Genomic DNA, 23,033 nt, shown 5'->3' with positions numbered 1-23,033 from the left:
TGAGAATGGAAAGAGTTACCCCAAAATATAATACCATACGACACAAGCAAATGAAGATAAGCAAAGTAGACTGTTTTTTGTGTCGAACTATCACTTACTTTAGATACCATTCAAATAGTGAAAATGGCAGCGTTAAATCTTTGAACGAGACCCTGAACGTTGGCTTTCCAGTACAGTTTACTATCTGTCTGAATACCCAAAAATTTGAACTGTTCAGTTTCACTAGTCATATACCCATCCTGTGAAATTAAAATTACGGGCTTTTTTAAATTGTGTGTTAGAAACTGTAAAAACTGACTCTTATTATGATTTAGCATTAGTTCTATTTTCTAAGAGTCATGAACTTATGTCATGAACTGCACTATTTGAAACAGAGTCAATGTTGCACCCAAGATCCTTTACTACTAAGCTAGTGTCACCGCCAAACAGAAATATTTTAGAATGACATGTAATACTAGAGGGCATATCATTTATAGAAATAATGAACAGGAGTGGCCCTAGCCCCCCCCCCCCCCCCCCCCCCCCACACACACACACACACACACACATACAAATTTCAATGTGCTCCACTCAGACCCCACATCTCAGCCGTTCTCAGCACTGTAAATAATGACCTTTTGCTGTCTGTTGTTAAAGTAAGAGGTGAACCAATTGTGAGCTACTCTCCGTATTTCGTAGTGGTCCAGCTTCTGGAGCAATATTTTGTGATCAACACAAACGCCTTAGTTAAATCAGAAAAAGATGCCTAGGATTCGAAATATTTAGTTGAATCCATCCAATACTTCATAGAGAAAAGAGAATATAACATTTGCACTTCTTAAACCACTTCTACTTGTTTTAGGGCCTATTTTCACTGCATCTTTGACTTATCATTATTTTTTAGGATCTTATATGCTCACTTCGTAAAACCAAATGTAATTTTTTAACTGGTTCTTTCTAATGTGGTCCTTCTAATGAAAGTTGTTTGAAAGATTTTGCAGAAAGTACTTTCTTGCAAAAGTGGTTTGGTGTTTTTACAACAATCGTCAACTTTGGCGTCAGTTTTTAAACCACTGGAAAACAGTAGGAGAATAAAATTTTATATTCAAACACCTTGTGCTGGTAGATTATCACATAAGAAATTTCACGTACTTATTTCAGAAGATATATAAAGCTAAATTTCACATTTTTTTCAAGTGTCTATTTTTCCAGCCGACTTTGCTTCAAATTATCTGTATGGAAATTGATCAGGAAATCATTTTTTATTATTCCGCATTGGAGAGTGCAAACAGTTGTACAAGATAGCCTGGTTTTTTTCTTTCAAGAAAATATGGCCCAAGATATAGCACTCAGTCGCCAAACACTCAGATGCACTCTTGAAAGGTGCGTATGGGGTCAGACAAGTGACTCTATCCCTGCCAGTATAAAAAGTGAAATTTTACCAATGTTCATTATAGCTAATGTTAATGATCACACAATATTTCATCTAAATCCGTGGTGGTCATACAGGAACTTTTTTCGAAATGAGACCTCTTGACATAAAGTGGCTCTATATCAGTTAAAGCATTATGCCAGGATGGTTCCTGTAAAAGCGACATCTCTGGCCTCCATCAATCTGTGCCTGTGCTTAGTACCTAATGGTCTAATGAGCAGGATGCTGAAACCATAACTTTTTTTTCTTTCTTTGTGTATACCATTTAATGCCCCCAGCCATAAAATGAGTGGCCGTCTTGACATATTCTGTTGTTTTCAAATGAATCATTTGACACATTCTGTCTCTAGTGACTTCTTTTCTACATTCAGTTATCAATCCAGTTTTGCAACAAAGACCAAAAAATGAATTGTGTTAAGGGACTGGAACTTCTTAACGGGAAAAGGAAGAGAAGGATAAAGATTATATCGTGCACTGGGGGGGGGGGGGGGGGGATGGAAACCAGCAGAGTTTTGCACAGAACGTGTTTTAATCATTGCAAACACTTGGTTTAACACTCTTGAAGGGTTATTGTTAACAAGGAAGAGACCTGGAGAGAATGAAAACTTTCAGATAGATTACTTATTATCTAATGGTAAGACAGATTTTGCAATCAGATTTTAAACTACAAAATATTTCCACAGGTGGATATGGACTATGCTGGTAATTCATTGGTTGTAAACTGCAGAGTGAAATAAAAAATATTGCAGAAAGGTAGGGAATTAAGGAGGTGGGACCTAGATAGATTTAAAGGAACAGAGACTGTTGATAGTCTCAAAGCGAATACCAGGCAACTATTGAGTGAAAAAAAAGGAAAGGAACACAATAGAAGTGAATGGGTGCTTTGAGAGATCGTTAAAGTGAAGGCATAAGAGGATCAAATAGCCACAAAGACTAAATCGAAATATGCAGATAACACACAAGATATTGACTGTAATTGAGGATGGGAGAAAATATAAAAATCCTTCAAGTGAAACAGACAAAAGGTAATAATGATGTCTCACAAAGATAGACAGGAAGTGCAAAATGGCAAAGCAAGAATGGATAGAGGAGAAATGCAAATCTGTAGAATTGTGCATGACAGTGGCCAAGATACAGGATGTCCAGTGAAGGAGTCCCTGCTTTCAAAATGAAATATCTCAGAAACTAAGATGGATAGATAAGCACAATAAACCGTATGTTTATTGCGACATCTGTAAGAATTTTATACAGAAGTTTCAAATAGTTCGAAAAGCAGCTAACAGGTGCAACTGTAATTGCAGTACGTAGTGCCTATAAATAGTGCACCACAGCTCAGAGCGATCAGGTCCACAGTTGGAACATGAAAGGACGTTAGCATACTAAAGGAAGAGGTTGCAATCATGTATTCCACTGAACAAAATGTTTTCTGGTAATGGAATACCACAAGTTAGAAAACAGTCGTGTGGAAACAAGGCACAGCTTTCAAACACAATTTAATGTTCTAAAGGAAACCTATGTGAAAACGATTCAAAAGCTCTTTGCCATGTGCCAACAGACAGGCAATGTGACTGATGATATAGTGGGGAACGTTGGCCTCAGACAAACTGTAATAACTCCTGAAAATGTTGCCACAGTTTCTGGTTATTGTTCAGCAAACTCCAAGGAAATCCATCTAAAGAACTACAACAGAGACTGGTTTGAAGTGTTCCAAACTGGAGTAAGTACTGAGGCTCAGCCTACACATTTTCATTGAAAATCCAAAGGTACAAGGTCATAATTTTAACAGCTGTGCAACAGAGAGCTGTCTTTGCGGACAAAATTCTCACAATGATTGATAATGAAAGATTTGATTGTGGCTACATCTGATTCACAAATGAAACACACTTCTACCTGAATGGAATCATAAATAAACAAAACTGTTGATTTTAGGATTCTGAAAATCCCGATTTGTTTGAAGAGAAACCACTGTATTCTTCTAAAGTTACTGTTTGGGCTGTAGTATGCGGCAGAGTCATCACTAACCCTTTTTGCATGTGAGAAACAATCACTACTGAAATTTGCGTTGCACTTTTGGAACAATTTGTTGCCGCAGCTAGCATTGCAGGATCGACCAGGCACCAAGTGGGTCATGCGAGGTCAGGACAGACCACATCGCTCCAAACAAGTGTTTAAGAGTCATTGTATTGGATTATTACAAATTTACTGGCACAGGAGTGGATTGGCCTTCATATTCTTCTGATCTGACGCATTGTGACTGCTTTTTGTGGGGCAAACTAAGACACTGTCTACCAGAACCATCCTACTAGCTGGATGAGCAAGAATCGACAATTCGTGAGGACTCTGAATCCATTTCCACTAATGTTGTTGTTGTTATGGTCTTCAGTCTGGATATTGGTTTGATGCAGCTCTCCATGCTACTGTATCTTGTGGAAGATCCATCATCTCGAAGTAACTACTGCGCCCTACATCCTTCTGAATCTGCTTAGTGCATTCATCTCTTGGTCTCCCTAAATAGCAAAACTCATCTGCTACTGCAAGTGTCTCATTTCCTAATCTAATTCTCTCAACATCACCTGATTTAATTAGACTACATACCATTATCCTCATTTTGATTTTGTTGTTGTTCATCTTATGTCCTCCTGTGAAGACATGGTCCACCCCATTCAACTGCTCTTCGAGGTCCTTTGCTGTCTCTGACAGTATTACAATGTCATCGGCAAACCTCAAAGTTTTTATTTCTTCTCCATGGATTTTATTTTCCTACTCTGAATATTTCTTTTGTTTCCTTTACTGCTTGCTCAATATACAAATTGAATAACATAGGCTACAACCCTGTCTCACTCCCCTCCCAACCACTGCTTCCCTTTCATGCCACTCGACTCTTTATAACTGTCATCTGTTTTTGGTACAAATTGTAAATAGCCTTTCGCTCCCTGTGTTTTACCCCTGCCACCTTCAGAATTTGAAAGAGATTAATCCTGTCAACATTGTCAAAAGCCTTCTCTAAGTCTACAAATGCTAGAAATGTAGGTTTGCCTTTCCTTAATCTATCTTCTAAGATAAGTTGTAGGGTCAGTATTGCCTCACAAGTTCCAACATTTCACGGAATCCAAACTGATCTTCCCCGAGGTCGGCTTCTACCAGTTTTTCCATTCGTCTGTACAGAATTTGTGTCAGTATTTTGCAGCCATGACTTATTAAACTGATAGTTCAGTAATTTTCACACCTGGCATCACTGGCTTTCTTTGGGATTTGAATTATTATATTCTTCTTGAAGTCTGAGGGTATTTCCTCCGTCTCATACACCTTGCTCACCAGATGGTAAGACTTTTGTCTTCGCTGGCTCTCCTGAGGAATGTTGTCCACTCCCAGGGCCTTGTTTCGACTTAGGTCTTTCAGCGCTCTGTCAAATTCTTCACGCAGTATCATATCTCCCATTTCATCTTCACTTACGTCTTCTCCCATTTCCATAATATTGCCCTCAAGTACATCGCTCTTGTGTAGACCCTATATACACTCCTTCCACATTTCTTCTTTTCCTTCTTTGCTTAGAACTGATTTTCCATCTGAGCTCTTGATATTCATAGAATTGCTTCTTTTTCTTCCAAAGGTCTCTCTAATTTTCCTGTAGGCAGTATTTATCTTACCCCTAGTGATATATGCCTCTACATCCTTACATTTGTCCTCTTGCCATCCCTGCTTAGCCATTTTGCACTTCTTGTCAATCTCATTTTTGAGAAGTTTGTATTCCTTTTTGCCTGCTTCATTTAGTGCATTTTTATATTTTCTCCTTTCATTAAATTCAGTATCTCTTTTGTTACCCAAGGAGTTCTACTAGCCCTTGTCTTTTTACCTACTTGATCCTCTGCTCCCTTCACTATTTCATCTATCAAAGCTACCAATTCTTCTTCTACGGTATTTCTGTCCCCTGTTCTTGTCAGTCTTTTCCTAATGCTCTCTTTGAAACACTCTACAACCTTTGGTTCTTTCAGTTTATCTAGATCCCATCTCCTTAAATTCCCATCTCTTTGCAGTTTCTTCAGTTTTAATCTACAATTCATAACCAATACATTGTGGTCAGAGTCCACATCTGCTAAAACCTTTTTCCTAAATCTCTGTGTTACCATTCCGTTAATATGCTAAAGGATGTGATGGAAATTTCATTGTTCATTTGCACCACCACTGTGCTGCGAGGGGTGGACATTTAAAAAAGATTGTAAAGTGAGTCAAAGGCTGCTTGCAAAGGACAAGATTAATTATGCACACGAAACCACATGAGCTGCGTAGCATGCAGTGCCATTTGCAAGAATTTTGAACTATTTCAAAACTTTTGCATAAAATTCTTACATCTTTCACAATAAACATACTTGTTGTTGCACTTCTCCATCATTCTTAGTTTTTGAGATAATTGTTTTTGAAATCTGAACTCTATCCCTGGACACCCTGTGGATGCTACCTGTAGGAGAATGAAGAAACCTTTGGAAAAAAGTGAAGCAACTATATGAATTTTAAGGTGACAAGACACTACTAAGCAAGACAAGAAGGTCTGAAAGGTGAAAGAGCTATGTAAAGAAAGCAGATATGAAAACAGTATTATGGAAATGCAGGGAGGAGTAGATGAAGAGGACATGGGATATATTAACTAAAGAGTTTAAAGATCTAAGTCAAAACAAGGCACCCTAGATAGGTGACACTCCCTCAGAATTATGTAGATCAACAGGAGAAAATACCGTGACAAAGCTATTTCATCCGGTAGGCAAGATATATGAATCAGGCAAAATACTTTCACTTCATAAAGACTGATAATCACCATTACAAAGAAAACAGGTGCAAACAGGTGTGAATATTACAGAACCATGTGTCAATTTGTTAGAAATTCTGAAGGTAGCAATGATAAAGCACAGGTAAAAAAATATTTCATACTTTTACGGAGACCAGGCTGCAGTTTCATGAGTCAAATGACGTGTAAGGGAAGCAGTAGTTGAAACTAGGTTGTTGCTTATTCCCAGTGCTATTCAGTCCATACATTGAGCAAGCAGCAAGGAAGAACGTGGGAAGAGAACTGAAGTTGACCAGGAAGAATAAAAACTTTGATGTTTGCTGATGATATTTTAATTTTATCAAATATGACAAAGGACTCTGAAGATAAATTGAATAGGAAAGGTAGTGTCTTTAAATGCGAGGGTTGTACCAAAAGTAAGGTTCCCAATGAGCTACAGCCTCAAGGGAAGGTGCTAGGCTAAATCGGACAACAGTGCCATGTGCACTGGTTCCTGCACTCTTGAGCCTTTCCATCCGTGATTCGCTACGTCGCTCAGTGTTGGCTTGGCAGCAGTCAGAGATGGAAGTGTTGTTTGCTGCTCCCGCCAAGTGCGAGGTTCAAGCAGTAATCCAGTTTCTCCACACAAGGAAGTTACCGCCCACGGATATCTATTGGCAGCTGACTGAGGTTTATGGTGATGAGTGCATGTCCGTTCAGCACATCCACAAATGTTGCAGGGCTTTTGCTGAGGGTCACACGGAAGTTCACGATGAAGAACGGAAACCGCTGGTTTCGGATGGGACTGTCCAGGAGATCAAGTGAGCTGCTCAAAGATCAGAGGGTCACTGTCTGTGAACTTGTTGAATGTATTCCTGAAGCTTCCCACTGCACAATTGAAAGAACTTTGACAGAAACGTTGGGTTATCGCAAGGTATGTGCTCGCTGGGTCCCCTGGATGCTGACTGATGGACACAAGGAGCAATGCTGTGACTGTGCTTGCAAGTTTCTTCAACAGTGTGAGGGGGGGGGGCGGGGGGAGGCAACGAGGAGAAGTTGATGGGCTTTATCCTCATGGGCAGTGAAACGTGGGTGTTTCATTACACCCCTGAAACAAAACAACAATCTTGTCAGCGGGTGGTGAGAGATTTCTTTGACTTAGTAATACAGAAGCTGGAGCACAGTCTTTAAAAGTTTGTTGAAAAAAATGGAGACGGTGTTGAAAAATAGACAAAAGTGTAAGCTTTTCAACAATGTATGAATTAGTAACAATAAACAATGTTTTCTACTTGTAAAAAATATCGGAACCTTACTTTTGGTTTGGCTTGTCATTGATCCTCATTACCTGCCACTGTACACTGACAGAGATTTTTATTTTATTATTATTGTTTTCATATCTCTTTTTTTTAATGTGGTAAGTTATTACTAGTGAAGTGATGGTTTATGACATGCGGTGATCCAATGTGGAGCTTCACTGCATTCACTGTCACTGAAAAAAAGTAAATCTCCTCATTTTCTACTTTTTTGCCTTGATGAAAATATTTGTCAACCAGTATTTCATTTTACAGTTTCTGTGTAACTCCAGTTTTAATGTACGAGGGCAATTGTAAAAGTAAGGTCTACTATTTTTTTATAAGTACATAAACATGTTTATTTCTACAGTGGTTTACATCAGTTTACAGCTTGAACATTTGCTATTTTTCGACATAGTCACCATTTCTGTTGATGCATTTTTGTAGATGCTGTGGCAGTTTTCGTGTGCCCATGTCATACCAACTCGCCACATGCTGTTCAGAAAGTTATGAACCTCTTCTTTCACCTCATCATCGGAGCTGAATCGCTGGGACCACAATTAACGCTGACAGGTTCTGTGAGATTCTGAAAAAACTCAAATGGACAATTCAGAACTGGAGAAGAGGATCGTTGAGCAAGGGCGTACACATTCTCCATGACAACACTCACCCACACATCGCTCGGCAAACCGTTGCTCTCCTGCAACAGTTTCAGTGGAACATAATCAACCACCCACCCTATAATCCTGACTTGGCGCCCAGTGACTATCACCTGTTCCCAAGATTAAAAGATCATTTTACTGGAAAGCGATTCAGCTCCGACAATGAGGTAAAGAAAAGATACACAACTTTCTGAACAACATGGTGGCGATCTGGTATGACATGGGCATACAAAAATGGCCACAGCATCTACAAAAATGCATCGACAGAAATGGTGATTATGTCGAAAAATAACTAAATGTTCAAGCTGTAAACTGATGTAAACCATTGTAGAAATAAACAGATCTATATACTTATATAAAAAAATAGGAGACCTTATTTTTGGGATTACCCTCGTAACTGTATAAATCAGCAGGTTAATGTGCCTTCTGAGCTACAGAACATGACATAATTTCTGTTCTCCCAGCTCACTTGACTGATTTGGATTAATAATTTGTTCACTTCTTCACAGTGGTGTATTGTCTCACTGCTGTTCATGCCTCATTTTCCCATTGCCAGAATGCTTTCCTGAATTCTAAATAACAATAAAAAAAGCGGGGTAAGAAATGGTAGTTTTCATGGATAAATAGGAAAGTCATCATGAAAACTAGGTTTGTTGTGTGGATCAAAACTGTGCATGTTACTCTTACAGTTATATCTGCTCATGCGCTTGTGCATGTCTCAGAATGCTGAGCAGTTCATGACTACATAATGATGATAAATAGTACAGTATGATAATTACTCAATAATTAATATAACAATATTATGAAAAGGAAAGTTGCTTCTCATCATATAGTGAAGATACTGAGTCGCAGATAGGTACAACAAAAACACTGTCACAAATAAAGCTTTTGGCCAGCAAGGCCTTCGTCAAAAATGTACCCCCCCCCCCTCCCACACACACACACACGGACACACACATGACTGCAGTCTCTGGCAGCTGAAGCCACACTGAGCAGCAGCACCAGTGCATGTTGGGAGCAGTGACTGGTTGTGAGTAAGGGGGAAACTGGGGTGGGAAGGGGGACAGTGAAGTGCTGTTGGGGAACACACAGGGACGAGATGGAGAGAGGATAGGGCAGCTATGAGTAGTTGGGAAGTTAGACCTTTCCTCCAGAAACCTTAACCCCACAAATATCAGTCCTTTTTTCAAAGGCCTCACCTTTTGCCCGACTCCCAAATTCAATCTTGCAGGACTTGTTAAAGACCTTCTCTCTTTCTTCTGGTCCCTACAGTGTAAACACTTTATCGCCACCACCTCTACCAGTTAGACTCAACCAAAGACCTATGTTGAACCCTGCCTGACTCAATTAAGTCCTCTAGTTAACTCCTCCATCAAACCGTGATCCACCCCCACTGCCCCAAAATCACGCTCTGTTAAGTTTACAGAATTTCTTAACCTTGAATCTTGCATCATCATCATTCCCCAAATCCCTCAATATGCAAACTAACCTTACATCCACAAAAATAATCGCAATCCTCCATCTAAAAACTGATCCCGACTTTATAATCCTACTTGCGGACAAAGGCTCCACCACTGTTGTTTTGAACCGCAAGGATTACCAGGCAGAAGGATTTCGCCAGCTATCAGACACATCCACCTACAAATTTTGCCACAATGGCCTCATTCCAGAAATCCAGCAAGATCTCCAGTCACTCCTCAAATCCTTAGGCCCATTCCAGAAACCTCACCCCTACCATTCCCCACCCTCCTACCTTCTGTATGCTTCCTAAGTCCGTAAACACAACCACCCAGGTTGTCCCATTGTGGCTGGTTACTGTGACCCCACTGAGAGAATCTCTGCTCTCATAGACCAACACCTCCAAACATTACCTGGAACCTACCCTCCTATATGAAAGATACCAACCATTTCCTCCACCAACTCTCCACAGTTCCTGTATCTTAACCACCCGGTACCCTGCTCGTCACTATTGATGCCACCTCACTTTATACTAACAGCCCTAGTGCCCATGGCCTTACCCCTATGTAACACTATGTTTCTCAACGCCCTACGGATTCCAAATCAACAACCTCTTCCCAAATCGCCATGACCAACTATATCCTCACCTATGATTACTTCTCCTTTGAAGGCATTACCTACAAACAAATTCAGGGTATGGCTATGGACACCCGTATGGCACCATCCTATGCCAACCTGTTCATGGGCCATCTAGAGCAGGCTGTTCCAACCGAACTCCAGGGAGCCGGAGCGTTCACTGCGGCAGCTCGGAGCCTGCGTGGAGGGGGAAAGCGAACTCATTGCCCCCTGGCCGCATGCAGCCGCAACTGACGCAATAATCCGTGTTCAATGACAGCTATGACGAGCCGTGGGAGCGCTGTACCTCTATTGGAGGATACCTTTCTATTCACTGACAGGGATTGTCGTCTTCAGTGTCTTGTATGTCACAAAGTATTTAATTCTGCGAAGAGGTACAATATACAACAACATTATACACGTCTTCACGCAGCACACTACGATCAGGTAGAAGGAGTTGCACACAGGGAACTGGTAGCCAGGCTTCAGAACGACGTACCAGGAGACATAAGGTTAAAAACGGTTTCGTAATTCAGCGGGTATCAAAACATGCAACATAATTCGTGTTCTGTAATGCGTTTATAATTTTCAGGTGAATGAGAGGGGAGTAAACACTACTGAATCTGCAATTCGAGCAAGCTAGAGGGTCGCTCACATCATTGCGACGAGTGGCAAGCCTTTTCGGTGGTACCACTCGTAAAATCATGCGTGGTAGCAGTTGCAGAATGTTTGTTTCCAAGGCAGGTGCAGGCAATTGAAGGGGTTTTGCCTGTTGAAGCAAACAATGTCTCGTCGAATCCTGGACATGGCAGCGGATTTAGAGACACAGCTCAGGAAAAAGGTGGAGAGCTTTGTCGCATTTTCGCTAGCGCTTGACGAAAGCACCGACATATCGGACTGTGTCTTTGTGTGCGGTGTCGACATGGAGCTGCAAGTAACTGAAGAACTCTTGGATGTGGTACCACTCGATTACACTGCAACAGGACGTGACATTTTTGAAGCTGTTTGTGAATCAGTGGACAATATGAATTTGCCGTGGGATAAGCTCCATTCTGTAGCGACAGACGGTGCACCACAAATGGTCTGGCGTCACCAAGGTTTTGCTTCTCGTTTGAAAAATAAACTCTGGGACGAATTGGGGGTAAGACATTTTGACTCTTCATTGCTCCATTCACCAAGAGGCACTGTGTGCTGAAACAGTAGAGCTAGGTGGTGTAATGAAAGATGTCATGAAGTGTGTGAATTTTGAGCGGTGTCACGGTAGGAATCATCGCCAATTCAAAGGATTCCTGAAAGGTTTGGGAGCGGAGTATGGGGATATACCTTACCACAGTACAGTTCATTGGCTGAGTCGGGGAAAAGTTCTTTATGTTTTCTTTGCCATTCGTGAGGAAATATCCCTTTTTCTCGAAATGAAAGGGGAAGAAATGCGTTGTCTGAAAGATATAAAATGGATATCAGTCCTGGCGTTCCTGGCTGACATAACTATGCATCTGAATAATTTAAATCTGTCATTGCAGGGCAAAGTGCAGCTAATCGTTGACATGCACGACCAGATCAAAGCGTTCATGAAAAGTTACGTTTATTTGAGAGGCAGATGAGTAATGGACATTTAACGCTCTTCAGTCGTCTTGCTTCTTTAAAACTACCTGAAGGTACTACTTTCGGCGATTACCAAGCAAGGTTAAAGCAGCTCATCACGTCGTTTGAAACACGATTCCGAGACCTCACTAGTTTGGAAAATGGCACTTAAGGTGTTCAGCACTACTTTTTCAGTTTCCCCCGATGACTTGTCGTCGTCACTTCAATTGGAGATTATTGATTTGCAAAATTCAACTTTGTTGAAAGAGAGGTACTACAACACGTTGGATTTGTCACAATGGTATCGTTAATTACAGCAAAAACATTTCCCAAGCTTCACAACAATGCTGCTCAGATAATTTGCATGTTTGGATCTACGTATTGTTGTGAGCAGCTTTTCTCAGCAATGGAAAGAGTAAAAAGTAAGGAACGATCGTTTCTTCAGGATGCAACCGTGAAGGCCATCATCTGCATTAACGCTGCGAACACTTTGATGCCTGATATTTCTGATCTTGAAATGAAAAGAAAGTGTCAAGCTACAGAGGCCCAATAAATTTAGTATGCTATTTCTTGTAAAGCAGTTGTTTCTTATTTATTTCCTGAACATCATATTTCCTGGTGTAGCATGTCACCACATCTTAGCAGCTAAGAATATGAGGTTGTCGATCTTGTAAGACGCAGCTGGCACATCTAAACGCTTGCCATGTCGCCTGCCTCAGCCAGTCGTGCCACGTGCCGGCCTACTTGAATGGCCACAGCGAGTGACACGGCTCACTGGAGCAGGAAGCGCTCCGCGGCTCACAACGGAGCTGACGAGCTGGAACAGCCTGATCTAGAGGAATCCTTCCCAAACACCCTGAATTCTAAACTCTTCACCTGGTTCAAATTCATTGAAGACATCTTCGCAGTCTGGATCGAGGGTGAGGACACCCTGTCTACATTCCTCCAGAACTGTAACAGCTTCTCCAGTATTTGCTTCACCTGGTCCTACTCAGCCCAACAAGCCATCTCCCTCGATGTTGACCCCCACATCGAAGATAGCTACATCAGTATCTCTGCCCATATCAAACCTACTAACCACCAGCAATACCTCCACTTTGACGGTTACCACCCGTTCCATACCAAGAAGTCCCTTTATTCAGCCTAGCCACCTGAGGTTGTTGCATCTGCAGTGGCGAGCAGTCCCTCTCAAAATATACCGAGTGTCTCACTGAAGCCTTCACAGTCCATAATTATCCTCCCTAACTTGTACAAAAACAAATCTCCGGTGCTTTATCTTTCCAGTCTCCGACCACCTCTCGAAGTCTCACCATCTCGCCACAGAGGAGCATTCCCCTTGTAACTCAGTACCTTCCAGAACTGGAGCAACTGAATTACATTTTCCACCAGGGTTTTGACTATCTCTCTTCGTGCCCTGAAATGAGAAATGTGCTGCCCACTATTCTTCCCACCCCTCCCACAGTGGTATTCTGCGGTCCACCGAACCTACACAATATACTGGTCCATCCCAACAAAACCCTGCACTGAAACCCTTACCTTGTGGCTCATAACCCTGTAATAGACCTAGATGCAACACCTATCCCATACATCCTCCCACCACCACCACCACCACCACCACCACCACCACCTACTCCCGTCCGGTCACTAACATCACCTATCCCATCAAATGCAGGGCTACCTGTGAAACCTGTCATGTTATCTACAAGCTAAGCTGCAACCACTGTGCTGCAGTCTATGTGGGCACGACAACTAACAAGCTGTCTGTCTGCATGAATGTTCACTGACAGTGTGGCTTCAGTTGCCAGAGACTGCAATCGTGTGTGTGTGTGTGTGTGTGTGTGTGTGGCGTGGCATCATTTTTGACGAAGGCCTTGCTGGCCAAAAGATTTATTTGTGACAGTGTTCTTGTTGTGCCTATCTGCAACGTGGCATCTTGGCTATATGGTGAGTGGCAACTTTCCTTTTCATAATGTTGTTCCATTCCATTCAGGATTTTCCAATAAATAATATAGGATTAAAAGTATTAAAGCCAACCAATTGTGCCTGCATTGGCTGTTAAAGTCTGCCTGGCTTTATTTCAGTCACGAAAACTATTACATGAGGTATCAAATGATGACCAAAACATAATTGCTCATAACTGTAAATATTTACATAGTGTAACTTTTATATTTTGGATCCTTTACTTGTATCTGAACTGAGTGGTTTATTTTTCTAAGGCACCAGACATCATTCAAATTGACCTTTCAACTTGTAAATATATTGTTACATTACAGTGATGTTATGGTCATACTACACTTAACCCTGGAACGGATGGGCTGGATCTTTCAGACCCAAGCGGATTTAGTTAAAAAATATCCACAAGAGTACACTACTTGCGAGTCAGCCATCCATTGTAGCTTTCAGTTAATGTTCCTAGAGGACATTGCTTGTGTCATCATTTTTCTTTGTTTGCCAGTTGATTGTTGACATGGAAGGAAGCGTGTTGTGGGTCTGAGAGACCCAGCCCATCCATTTACATTAGCTTTTTCTGCTTATGCACACTTCTTGTTATACTGACTGCGAGCAATAAAACTGCTCGAAAATGGCCTGGCAGCATCCTCTAAGTGATGAAGAAATTGAAAAACTGTTATTAGAAAGTGATAATGATGATTCAGATGTAGATCCTGATTTTATTCCCGAAAGTGATCGCAACACAGAAAGCGGAACGTCGTTATTCTTGCGAGAAATGTGAGTACACTCACTAATACATCTCGAGATTCTGTATCAACTAGTGTGGTTGGTTCCAGTCCCTCTTCGAGTGAATCATCACCTTACTATTTGTCGAGAGATGGACGAACTAAATGGCGGAAAAAGGTTCCCAACCAAAATGTACGTACCAGATCACACAATATAATTACGCATTTGCCTAGTGTCAGTGAGGAAGCCAGAAATGCTACCAACATTGTCGAGGCCTGGAAGCTGTTCATTGACGAAGATTTGCTCAATTTGATAATAGAGAGCACAAATACTTACATAGATCATGTAAAACCACTTTATAAAAGTGACCCAAATACTGCAAGGAACTTGGAAGAAAGAGGAGTTCCAGGCACTTTTGGGTCTTTCGTACATTTCCGGCGTTCTTCACAGAGGCAAAATGAATATGGAAGAATTTTGGGACACTTATGGCACAGGGACAGAAATCTTTCCTCCAAGTATGTCACTGCCAAGATTTCGTTTTCTTCTGAGATGTGTTAGGTTAGATAATATTCACACGAGAGGAACGTAAAAAAATGATAAAGTGGCCCCTGTACATGATATTATCGAAGGATTCACAAAAAACTGCACAAGGCATTAAACAACAAGTGAATACCTTACAGTGGACGAGATGTTACTATCTTTTCGGGGACATTGTTCTTTCAGAATGTACATTGCTTCAAAACCCGGAAAGTATGGGATCAAAATATTTATCTTGGCAGATGCAAAAACATACTATGTAAAGAACTTGAAGTGTATGTAGGGCAACAAACTCCAGGTTTCTTCCATGTGAGTAACGCAGCTGACGATGTTTTGTTCGAACTTGTGGAGCCAGTGAAGGGAACAGGTTACCCTTGACAACTGGTTCACAACTGCACTCTTGCAAGAAAACTGCTCACAGACTGTAACCTTACACTCGTTGGGACACTGTGCAAAAATAAAAGAGAAATTCCATTGGAATTCTTGCCTCACAAGAAAAGAGAAATACATTCATCCATATTCGCATTTTGCGACAATTTCACATTGGTGTCGTATGTGCCAAAGAAAAACAAATGTGTAATTTTGCTGTCTTCAGTGCATACAAACAATAAAATCGATGAAGAAACCGGTAATATGAAGAAGCCAGAAATTATTACATTCTACAATTCAACAAAGTGGAGTGGACGTGGTTGATGCCACGTGTTCAGAATATAACATTGGAAGGCAAACAAGACGCTGGCCATTGTGCATGTTTTATGCCATTTTGAACATGGCTGGTATAAATGCATTTGTGGTATACAAAGCAAACACGGGACTGGATATTTCAAGGAGGATATTTCTCAAGCAACTCGGTTTGGAACTCATAAAACCACACATGGCACAGAGAGCTAACCAGAAGAATCTCCCGAGCAACATTCAACAACTGGCAGCACGTCTGTCTGGGATTACCATTGACAAGTAAGTTTTTCCAGAAGGAAAATGAGGTTGTTGTTGTAAATGCAAAGACAATAAAACAAAATATTTTTGTAAAAGTTGTGGAAAGTGGCTGTGTCTTTCCCATTCTGTAAAGTTATGTGAAGATTGTGCAGAAAATACAGGTCAGTAATATGTATATCGTAACAAGAGAAACCATTTTTTATTAGATTATGCTATGCACTAAAATGTATAATATTTTGTAATAGCGTGCTTGACAATCCTAATTTCATAACTTGTGAGGACGTGAAGTGTCAAAAATAAAATAAAACTGTTTTAAATGTTCAAGAATGTTTTTAAATACTGAATAATTTTACTTTCAGATTTTTGGAGAAATACTTTATTTTCAAAGAAATGTATGGTAAATTTAAATATTAATAAACAGTAACAGAAGTATAGTAACACTGGTGTTGAAAATTTAAGTCTTACTTATTCTGGAATGTAAATAAAATGGTGGGTCTGTCAGACCCAGCCCGTCCGTTTGTGTTACTTTTTTTCGCCTGTCCGTTCTAGGGTTAAAGAGATAGGAATCCATTTATCTTTATTTACTGGATTACAAATTGTTCACAATGTTGTGTGCAGACTCGAGAATTATATATTATTTACACTTTTCTTGTTTTTGTTATATTTCAGTGAAGGAGATGATTGCTCACCCATTTGAGACCCGTTCAGACAGTTTCTATTTTGTAGATGACTGTCTAATAATGCATAATAAAGCTGACTATGCTTATGATGGTGGGCTTCAGCAGTGAACAACATTCACTTGGATGGCTGTTTTCTACATTCCATTAATTTTTCTTCAGTTAACTATTTTATATATTTTTTTTAAAAAAATTTAAACTGACAAGCATTCCATTGATTTTTTGTTTTCTTACTCTGAATATTTATTTTTTGTTATAAATTATTAAGACATATTGGATTTATTAATCCAAATAAAAATATGTTTTTACTTGAATTTTATTTTTCAATTTATGATACTATTTTCGATGTTTTTTTTTCTCTCTATTCATTGCCCTACTGTACATAAGGAATTTCGTTTGTACTGCCCGCTTGCCTCAGTTTCTTTTTGTGACTGACCGAAGTGTTTATAAATTCAGTTAATCATTTTATATAATTTGCATGTTTTAAAATTGAGGCAAGAGAACCGTGCTATCATTCATCTTATCGGCGAGGCATGCAAAATAATCTGAAGGGATCAAGAGAAACATTTATCTTCTTCTTATATTGAGGTTTATTTTGGAATGAAGAGGGAGTCTGATGAAGACTATGCTGTGGATTGTGATATATGTGAAATGACAGTAATTAAAAAAAGTGAGGCAATTAATGACTCGAGCTGCACATGATTGTTGATAAGAATATGTAGGACACCTTGGACAGGATCCCATCTATCAAAAGTTTTATCCTGTTGGTGTGGCTTTTTCATCCATTGCGGTATAGGGAACATTATAGATTTTTGTGTCAAAAGTATACGACATTATCAGCTGTTAAATCTCATGTACATGTATGTCTACAAATTACTGCCGTATCAAATAAATAATGGTCCTGCCACTGGAAATATTATCACATAAGCTATCAGCGAAAAAACTGTAGGTAACACAACCAGGGATAGCAAAATCAAAGGCAGAAGAAAGCCTGAGAAAGAAAGCTACAAGGAAACCATATAATAGTTCAGGAATTAGGACACAAGGCCTCTAAGAATTTGCAGTGAAAACCTAGGATGTAACTTATAATTTATAACATAATTGTGAGGAAGGGTCACACAGTGTAGCATGATTTTGTTTTTTTGGTTGTACATGTGCTGGTTCCTTTTGCCTTAAAATGAAGGAAAGGCAATTGTGTAACAGTCCTGCTTTGCTGTTGCCGCCACCAGGGCATAGATTCCTCAGGCTCTTATGCTTTGTACAGTCTTTCTTAAAACGTTTGCTCTTCATTATCAATTAAAGGTAATCTAGCTTGTGAAGATCAGACAGTCCTGCACCACTCACAGCATGATGAACGGTATGGTGTAATCTACACACATTTAAAGAAAGTGTACCATTATTTTTTAATTGATTTTTGTCATTTTCTTTATTTTCCTCAAAACAGACTTTTGTCTTATCTAAAATGTGGAGGAATGATTAGGTTACATTTTATTTGACAATAACTAATTTATTCTAAACTGGATGTATCATTTGTAGGAACTATGATACAACTCTATGAAGGGAAGTGTACTTCCACCTCTGTGTTCCATATCCTGAATATCTGAATTGTGTGAGCTTCATTTCAGTGAGAACGATGAGAGACAAGTGTGGGTAGGTTATTTGTTTGTGAAGCTACACGAATGTGTTTACTTTGAAATTCATAGTTGCAATTTATTATTGCCCAAATGACTTTCTTTTAGTTTTTTGTTGATTTCACTTTCTCCTATTATTTTAAGCACATGAATGTCAAATTTTACCAAAAACTTCCAAATATGTTGCCTTTCTTAAACTCTTATATTTTACACCCTAAAAAATAAACATGAACTTTTGATTCCAATGAAGAGACTAATCCAGCCCGTTATTGGAAACTGCCAGATTATCCGTCATTATTGATTAAAACAATTTACCTGTTCATGGAAAAAAATTACAATTTTATCTATTGAATAGAATTTTTTAGCTAATGTCTTTTTTCTTCAGAAGAAAGCACTATTTTATTTGCCGTCATTTCAGTGCAAAGGAACCATTTACACACAGACAACAGAATCACAAATAAAAACTAAAATTTGCTGCACAGTGCTCTCCATTTGCTTAAGTGTGAAATAAGCTGTACAGGCAAGTGTTATGATCTTTTTTAACATATTGTGCAGCTGTCACAGCTAGAATTCTACTTTAATTTTACTGTGCATTAAGAGTGATGTGAATATTATACAGAAATGGTGAACTGGTAGATACTGATCATCTCCTAGTTATTGATGTTACAGCACTTCTGGAATATTAGACAAGGACATGATGTAAGTATTTGTTGTGTGTGTATATCCATCAACAGAATTCATTCACATAAATGGGCACACTTGGCTGTTTAGCAATGGTTTTGATTTGTAGTAATCATTTCATGTTAAATTTTGTAATCTATATGCTTCTTTAGTTATATTCCAGTATTTTTAAAATTAGTATGCAGTGTATTATTTCAGAGGTGCTTTGGTTACTGAATGATATCCTGCTAATCATAAGAGATACAATCCTTGTGTGTATTTTGACTTGATTCATTGTGTAGTAGCTTAAGGTTATCATTTTACCTACATTGGGCTGCTGTTACTTTTCATTTATAACTACTGTAATGTTTGGGAGGATGCATGATTTTCCTGTTTCGTTTTGAGCATCCTTGAACAAAGTCTGTCACCTTCTCACTAGCCATTGGCAAAGAATGTGTCATATGGTCAAGCACTGGACTGTACAAATTGTAAACGTTGCAGCACTGCACTTTATGGGCACATGGATTTTCTCATGCCCTACATAAGAGAGACATGCACTTAGAATACCAAGGAGCTACGCGAGGTAGGGGGTGTGTATGAATTTTGTGATCTTGGAGGCAGACAATAAGTGGATGTGGAATAATTAAATATTTAGTTCTCCCCCTTTCCCTCCACATCACCCTTCATCTCTGCAAATTTGTTTTGTTATTTGTTGGATTTTTCTCTCTGTCTGAAATGTCTACTGGGGAAAAAGTAGGATATTCTTAAGTTTTTTTCCTTGATAGTCCCTGCTTTCTGTTCACATCAGAATTTCCTCTGCTGGATGCATACAGTAAAATTATGTTTACATTTTTGACATCCATCCCCATTTATTTTGGGTTGTAATTATATTTTGAAATAGTTGTTTTTTGTGTTAATGGTGAATAAATTGAGGTATTAAAAAATAAAGGTAGTAAAAATGCTGTTCTGGCATATCTTGGATAAACCAGCATGGTTTTGGTAGCCTTTTTTAAAGGAAGTGCAAAAGGTATGCCATAAAATTCTGATTTACACTGTAATCCATATCTCAAACAAGTGTTCATTAAAATAATTACCTAATTCATAACAAAGCAAACACAAACCTTCAAACTGAGGGTTCATTTGGGTGCTATATAGTCAGCTGTGCTTTAATGGAGCATGGATCTCCTGAAGCTAGTTTTGCCATAGCATCCTTCTGACCTGCTAACTAGTTTTCACAATTAGTTAACAGTATACAAACTGGCTGTGACACCTTCTGTTATATGTATAAAAAATGTAAAGCCCAATCACCCCACAGGATTCTAATTGGTATAGCAGTGTTGATTCCTAGACGTGAATTGTTCTGACTGTTATTGTCAAGTTGGGAAATTCACTTTATTGCTAAATGAAGGGTATATTCATGGGCTAGAAAGCCTCTCCTCGGAAAATGGTTGCTTCCAGGTTGTCCTATAATTCAGATCCAACTGAGTTATATTTTGTGACAATTTAAAATTTATCACCAGTTACCATGACTTTTGCTTACAGACTAGGTGACTAAATTTTGGGAGGACCATTAACAACCCTGAATATACTGCACCTTCATTGTTGCACTAGTATGAAAATATGATTGTTGATTATTGTAGATGGGGAAATTATTTTATTGTAAAGATTTTCATACATATGTCTTGTTTAAGAATTGTTGTCAGAAGAGGTGAAAAGGCAAAGTTTACTAATACAAAGAATTCTTGTCGTTGATGATTGTATATACATAATGATGGAGTAGTATTTTACATTATAATATACATACAAATGCACACGAAATAATGACAGTTGTTTGGTTACAACTATTAGGTTAGAAAAAAATGGAACACTTTCCTTTTGTGTGTGAAAGTACATTTTGTCTTCTTATATTTTCAAATAATTGATATTGTGTAAATACATAACCTACTGTATTGTTCTTGACTGTTGGAGATTGACATAAAATAAATGGACCTCCTCCTGAAAGCAGTTTTATTTGATACTGATACGTCAAATAAGAAAAGTATTAACATAACATTTATGTTGTAGAACCATACTTCGTAACATTTATTTATTTGCTGTGGTTGATTTAATGTCTTAAATTAAGAACAGTGGATACTTTTTTCTTAAATACACTTCATGAATAGCTCCACAACTTTTGAAGATGTATCACTGCTCAGATGGGAGCTCATAGAAAATAACTGTTGAATGTTCGTAACTAATTGGAGATGTTATGTATAAATGCTGTAAGCTTTTGTTTTGAATACACCAACTTTCGATTTTGTCATGATTGTTGGAATTCAACAAATAAGATCTGGCAAATGTTGTAGCACACTTTTCTAGTTAAGTTTAGCTGTGCCTGTGGTTGGCACAAATTAAAACATTTCAAGAAGCATTAGATTACAATAAGAGCTAAAGTGAAAGGAAATGCACAAAAAGGACAGACATGTGGAAAACCAAACAATTAAGTGTGTCATATATTTGTCAAACAGCTAAAAAACTGCATATCACATAACAGAGTATACCCTCCACATACTCCTTGTTTCCTTTTTCGTATGTATGAGAGAACATGCAGCGTCTTTAAGAAAGTGGGTATTATATAGTTGTTTTGTCTCATTTCCCTCGAATAGAACTAATTTCTTATTCAGGAGGACTATGCAGCTATATAAAAATTTATGGTATCCATTTTGTGAAAGTTTGTGCATTTGCTAGTCAGGTTTATCTGCCAGCTTGATATGTGAGTACAAGCATTAGGAGAACATGGTAGTGGGCTCTTGTGATAACAATACTCAGTTGTAGAACATGCCGTCAGCACAATAACATGCATCTCAGTATCTACGACTCATTTGAGATTGGTATGTTTTCCGATCCATAACTTTCAGACTTGGGTTTCCACAAAATGTGGCCTCAAATAAACATTTTTCTCTCCTTTTGTTTGATTTTTGTCTCTCTATCTGTGTGCCCAGTACTATATTTGGCGCTTTTTTCTACCTGTTGTATTGTTTTCCCAATTTTATTTCGTTTTTCATCAACTATATTCATTATTTCCAAATTACCCTCCGAATTTTATCACTAAATCGTTCCTCCGTATATGCTTGAGTTGTTTATATTCAAAAATTATTCACGTAACTAGCTAATTTTACATTTGCCAAATAGTCTTGTCTTCAGTGTTGTTCATTGAAAAAGTTGGTCACAACAAATGATAATTTTTCAATAAGAAGATGCTATTTTCAAGGTCCATTTTAACTGTAAATGAATTATATTAAGCGTAAATGGATAAAAACTTGATTTTCAACATAATCAATCTTGTGTTTTATAGAAATCCAAGTGCTGGCTTGTTACTGTCACTAATCATCTGTGGACTATGCAACACAGTTATATGCAGTAAACACAATGCACAGTGATTTTGTTCTGTTGTTGTTAAATTTGACCTTGAATGCAAAGCATCAGCAGGCACTGAGGGATCAACCAATTCCACAAAACCACATATTTTTTTAAGCTTTTAACGTGTACAACACGAAGTGCTTTTGCCAGTTGTACTTCTCTGGAGTTCTGTCATAAGTAATTTGATTGCAAGAAGAGCAATGAAGACCCACAAAGGAAAACTTAAACTCAAACTGTGCAGTAAGCAGCATTATTACTTTAGAGTTCTAACCGTTTTGTTTATATTACAATTATAATGTTGTTATAGACTTGTGAAGAAAGAAGATTTTATCAGATTGGCTTATTTGGTTGGAATACGAAAACTTTATAATCCAGTTGGTTACCACAAAGTTACTTTAGTAATTTATTTTGGATATAAACAGTCTTTTGCATTGTTGTTGGAGATTGTACTGTTAATAAGTGTGAATGACTGTTTACTGAAGGTTTCTTCAATTCATATGCTCCCAGGGACCCAATTGGCATATAACTTGAGGCTGGCTCTTGCAGCTTGTGTACTACCAGTTGAGCTGTAGAGTATGTTGCCTCTGAAGGACAGTGAAAAACACTGAAGCAATCACCATGAGAACAACTCACTATTCATTGAAGTGACACATATCTTATTCATGCCATTACAGACAATTTGAGGGAATGATTTTGTACCAAAGTTATTGACACTGGAATACCCAACCAACTAATTTGT

General features: G+C 38.7%; 1 protein-coding gene across 1 annotated transcript in view; it reads left to right on the top strand.

Annotated features, from left to right (window-relative positions):
• The window catches only part of LOC124545075 (protein unc-119 homolog B), a 52,979-nt gene extending 36,061 nt beyond the window's left edge, over nt 1-16,918 (top strand). Inside the window, exon 6 of the mRNA XM_047123884.1 lies at nt 16,597-16,918. Coding sequence (XP_046979840.1) covers nt 16,597-16,715 — 119 coding nt within the window. The 3' untranslated portion in view covers nt 16,716-16,918. The remainder of the gene's footprint in view (nt 1-16,596) is intronic.
• The last annotated feature ends 6,115 nt before the right edge of the window (nt 16,919-23,033 follow it).

Source organism: Schistocerca americana, chromosome 8 (genome assembly GCF_021461395.2).
Source record: "Schistocerca americana isolate TAMUIC-IGC-003095 chromosome 8, iqSchAmer2.1, whole genome shotgun sequence".
In the NCBI taxonomy this organism is placed as follows: Eukaryota; Metazoa; Arthropoda; class Insecta; order Orthoptera; family Acrididae; genus Schistocerca; species Schistocerca americana.
The sequence above is the reverse complement of the archived record's forward strand: the minus strand, read 5'-3'. Positions and strand labels throughout refer to the sequence as shown.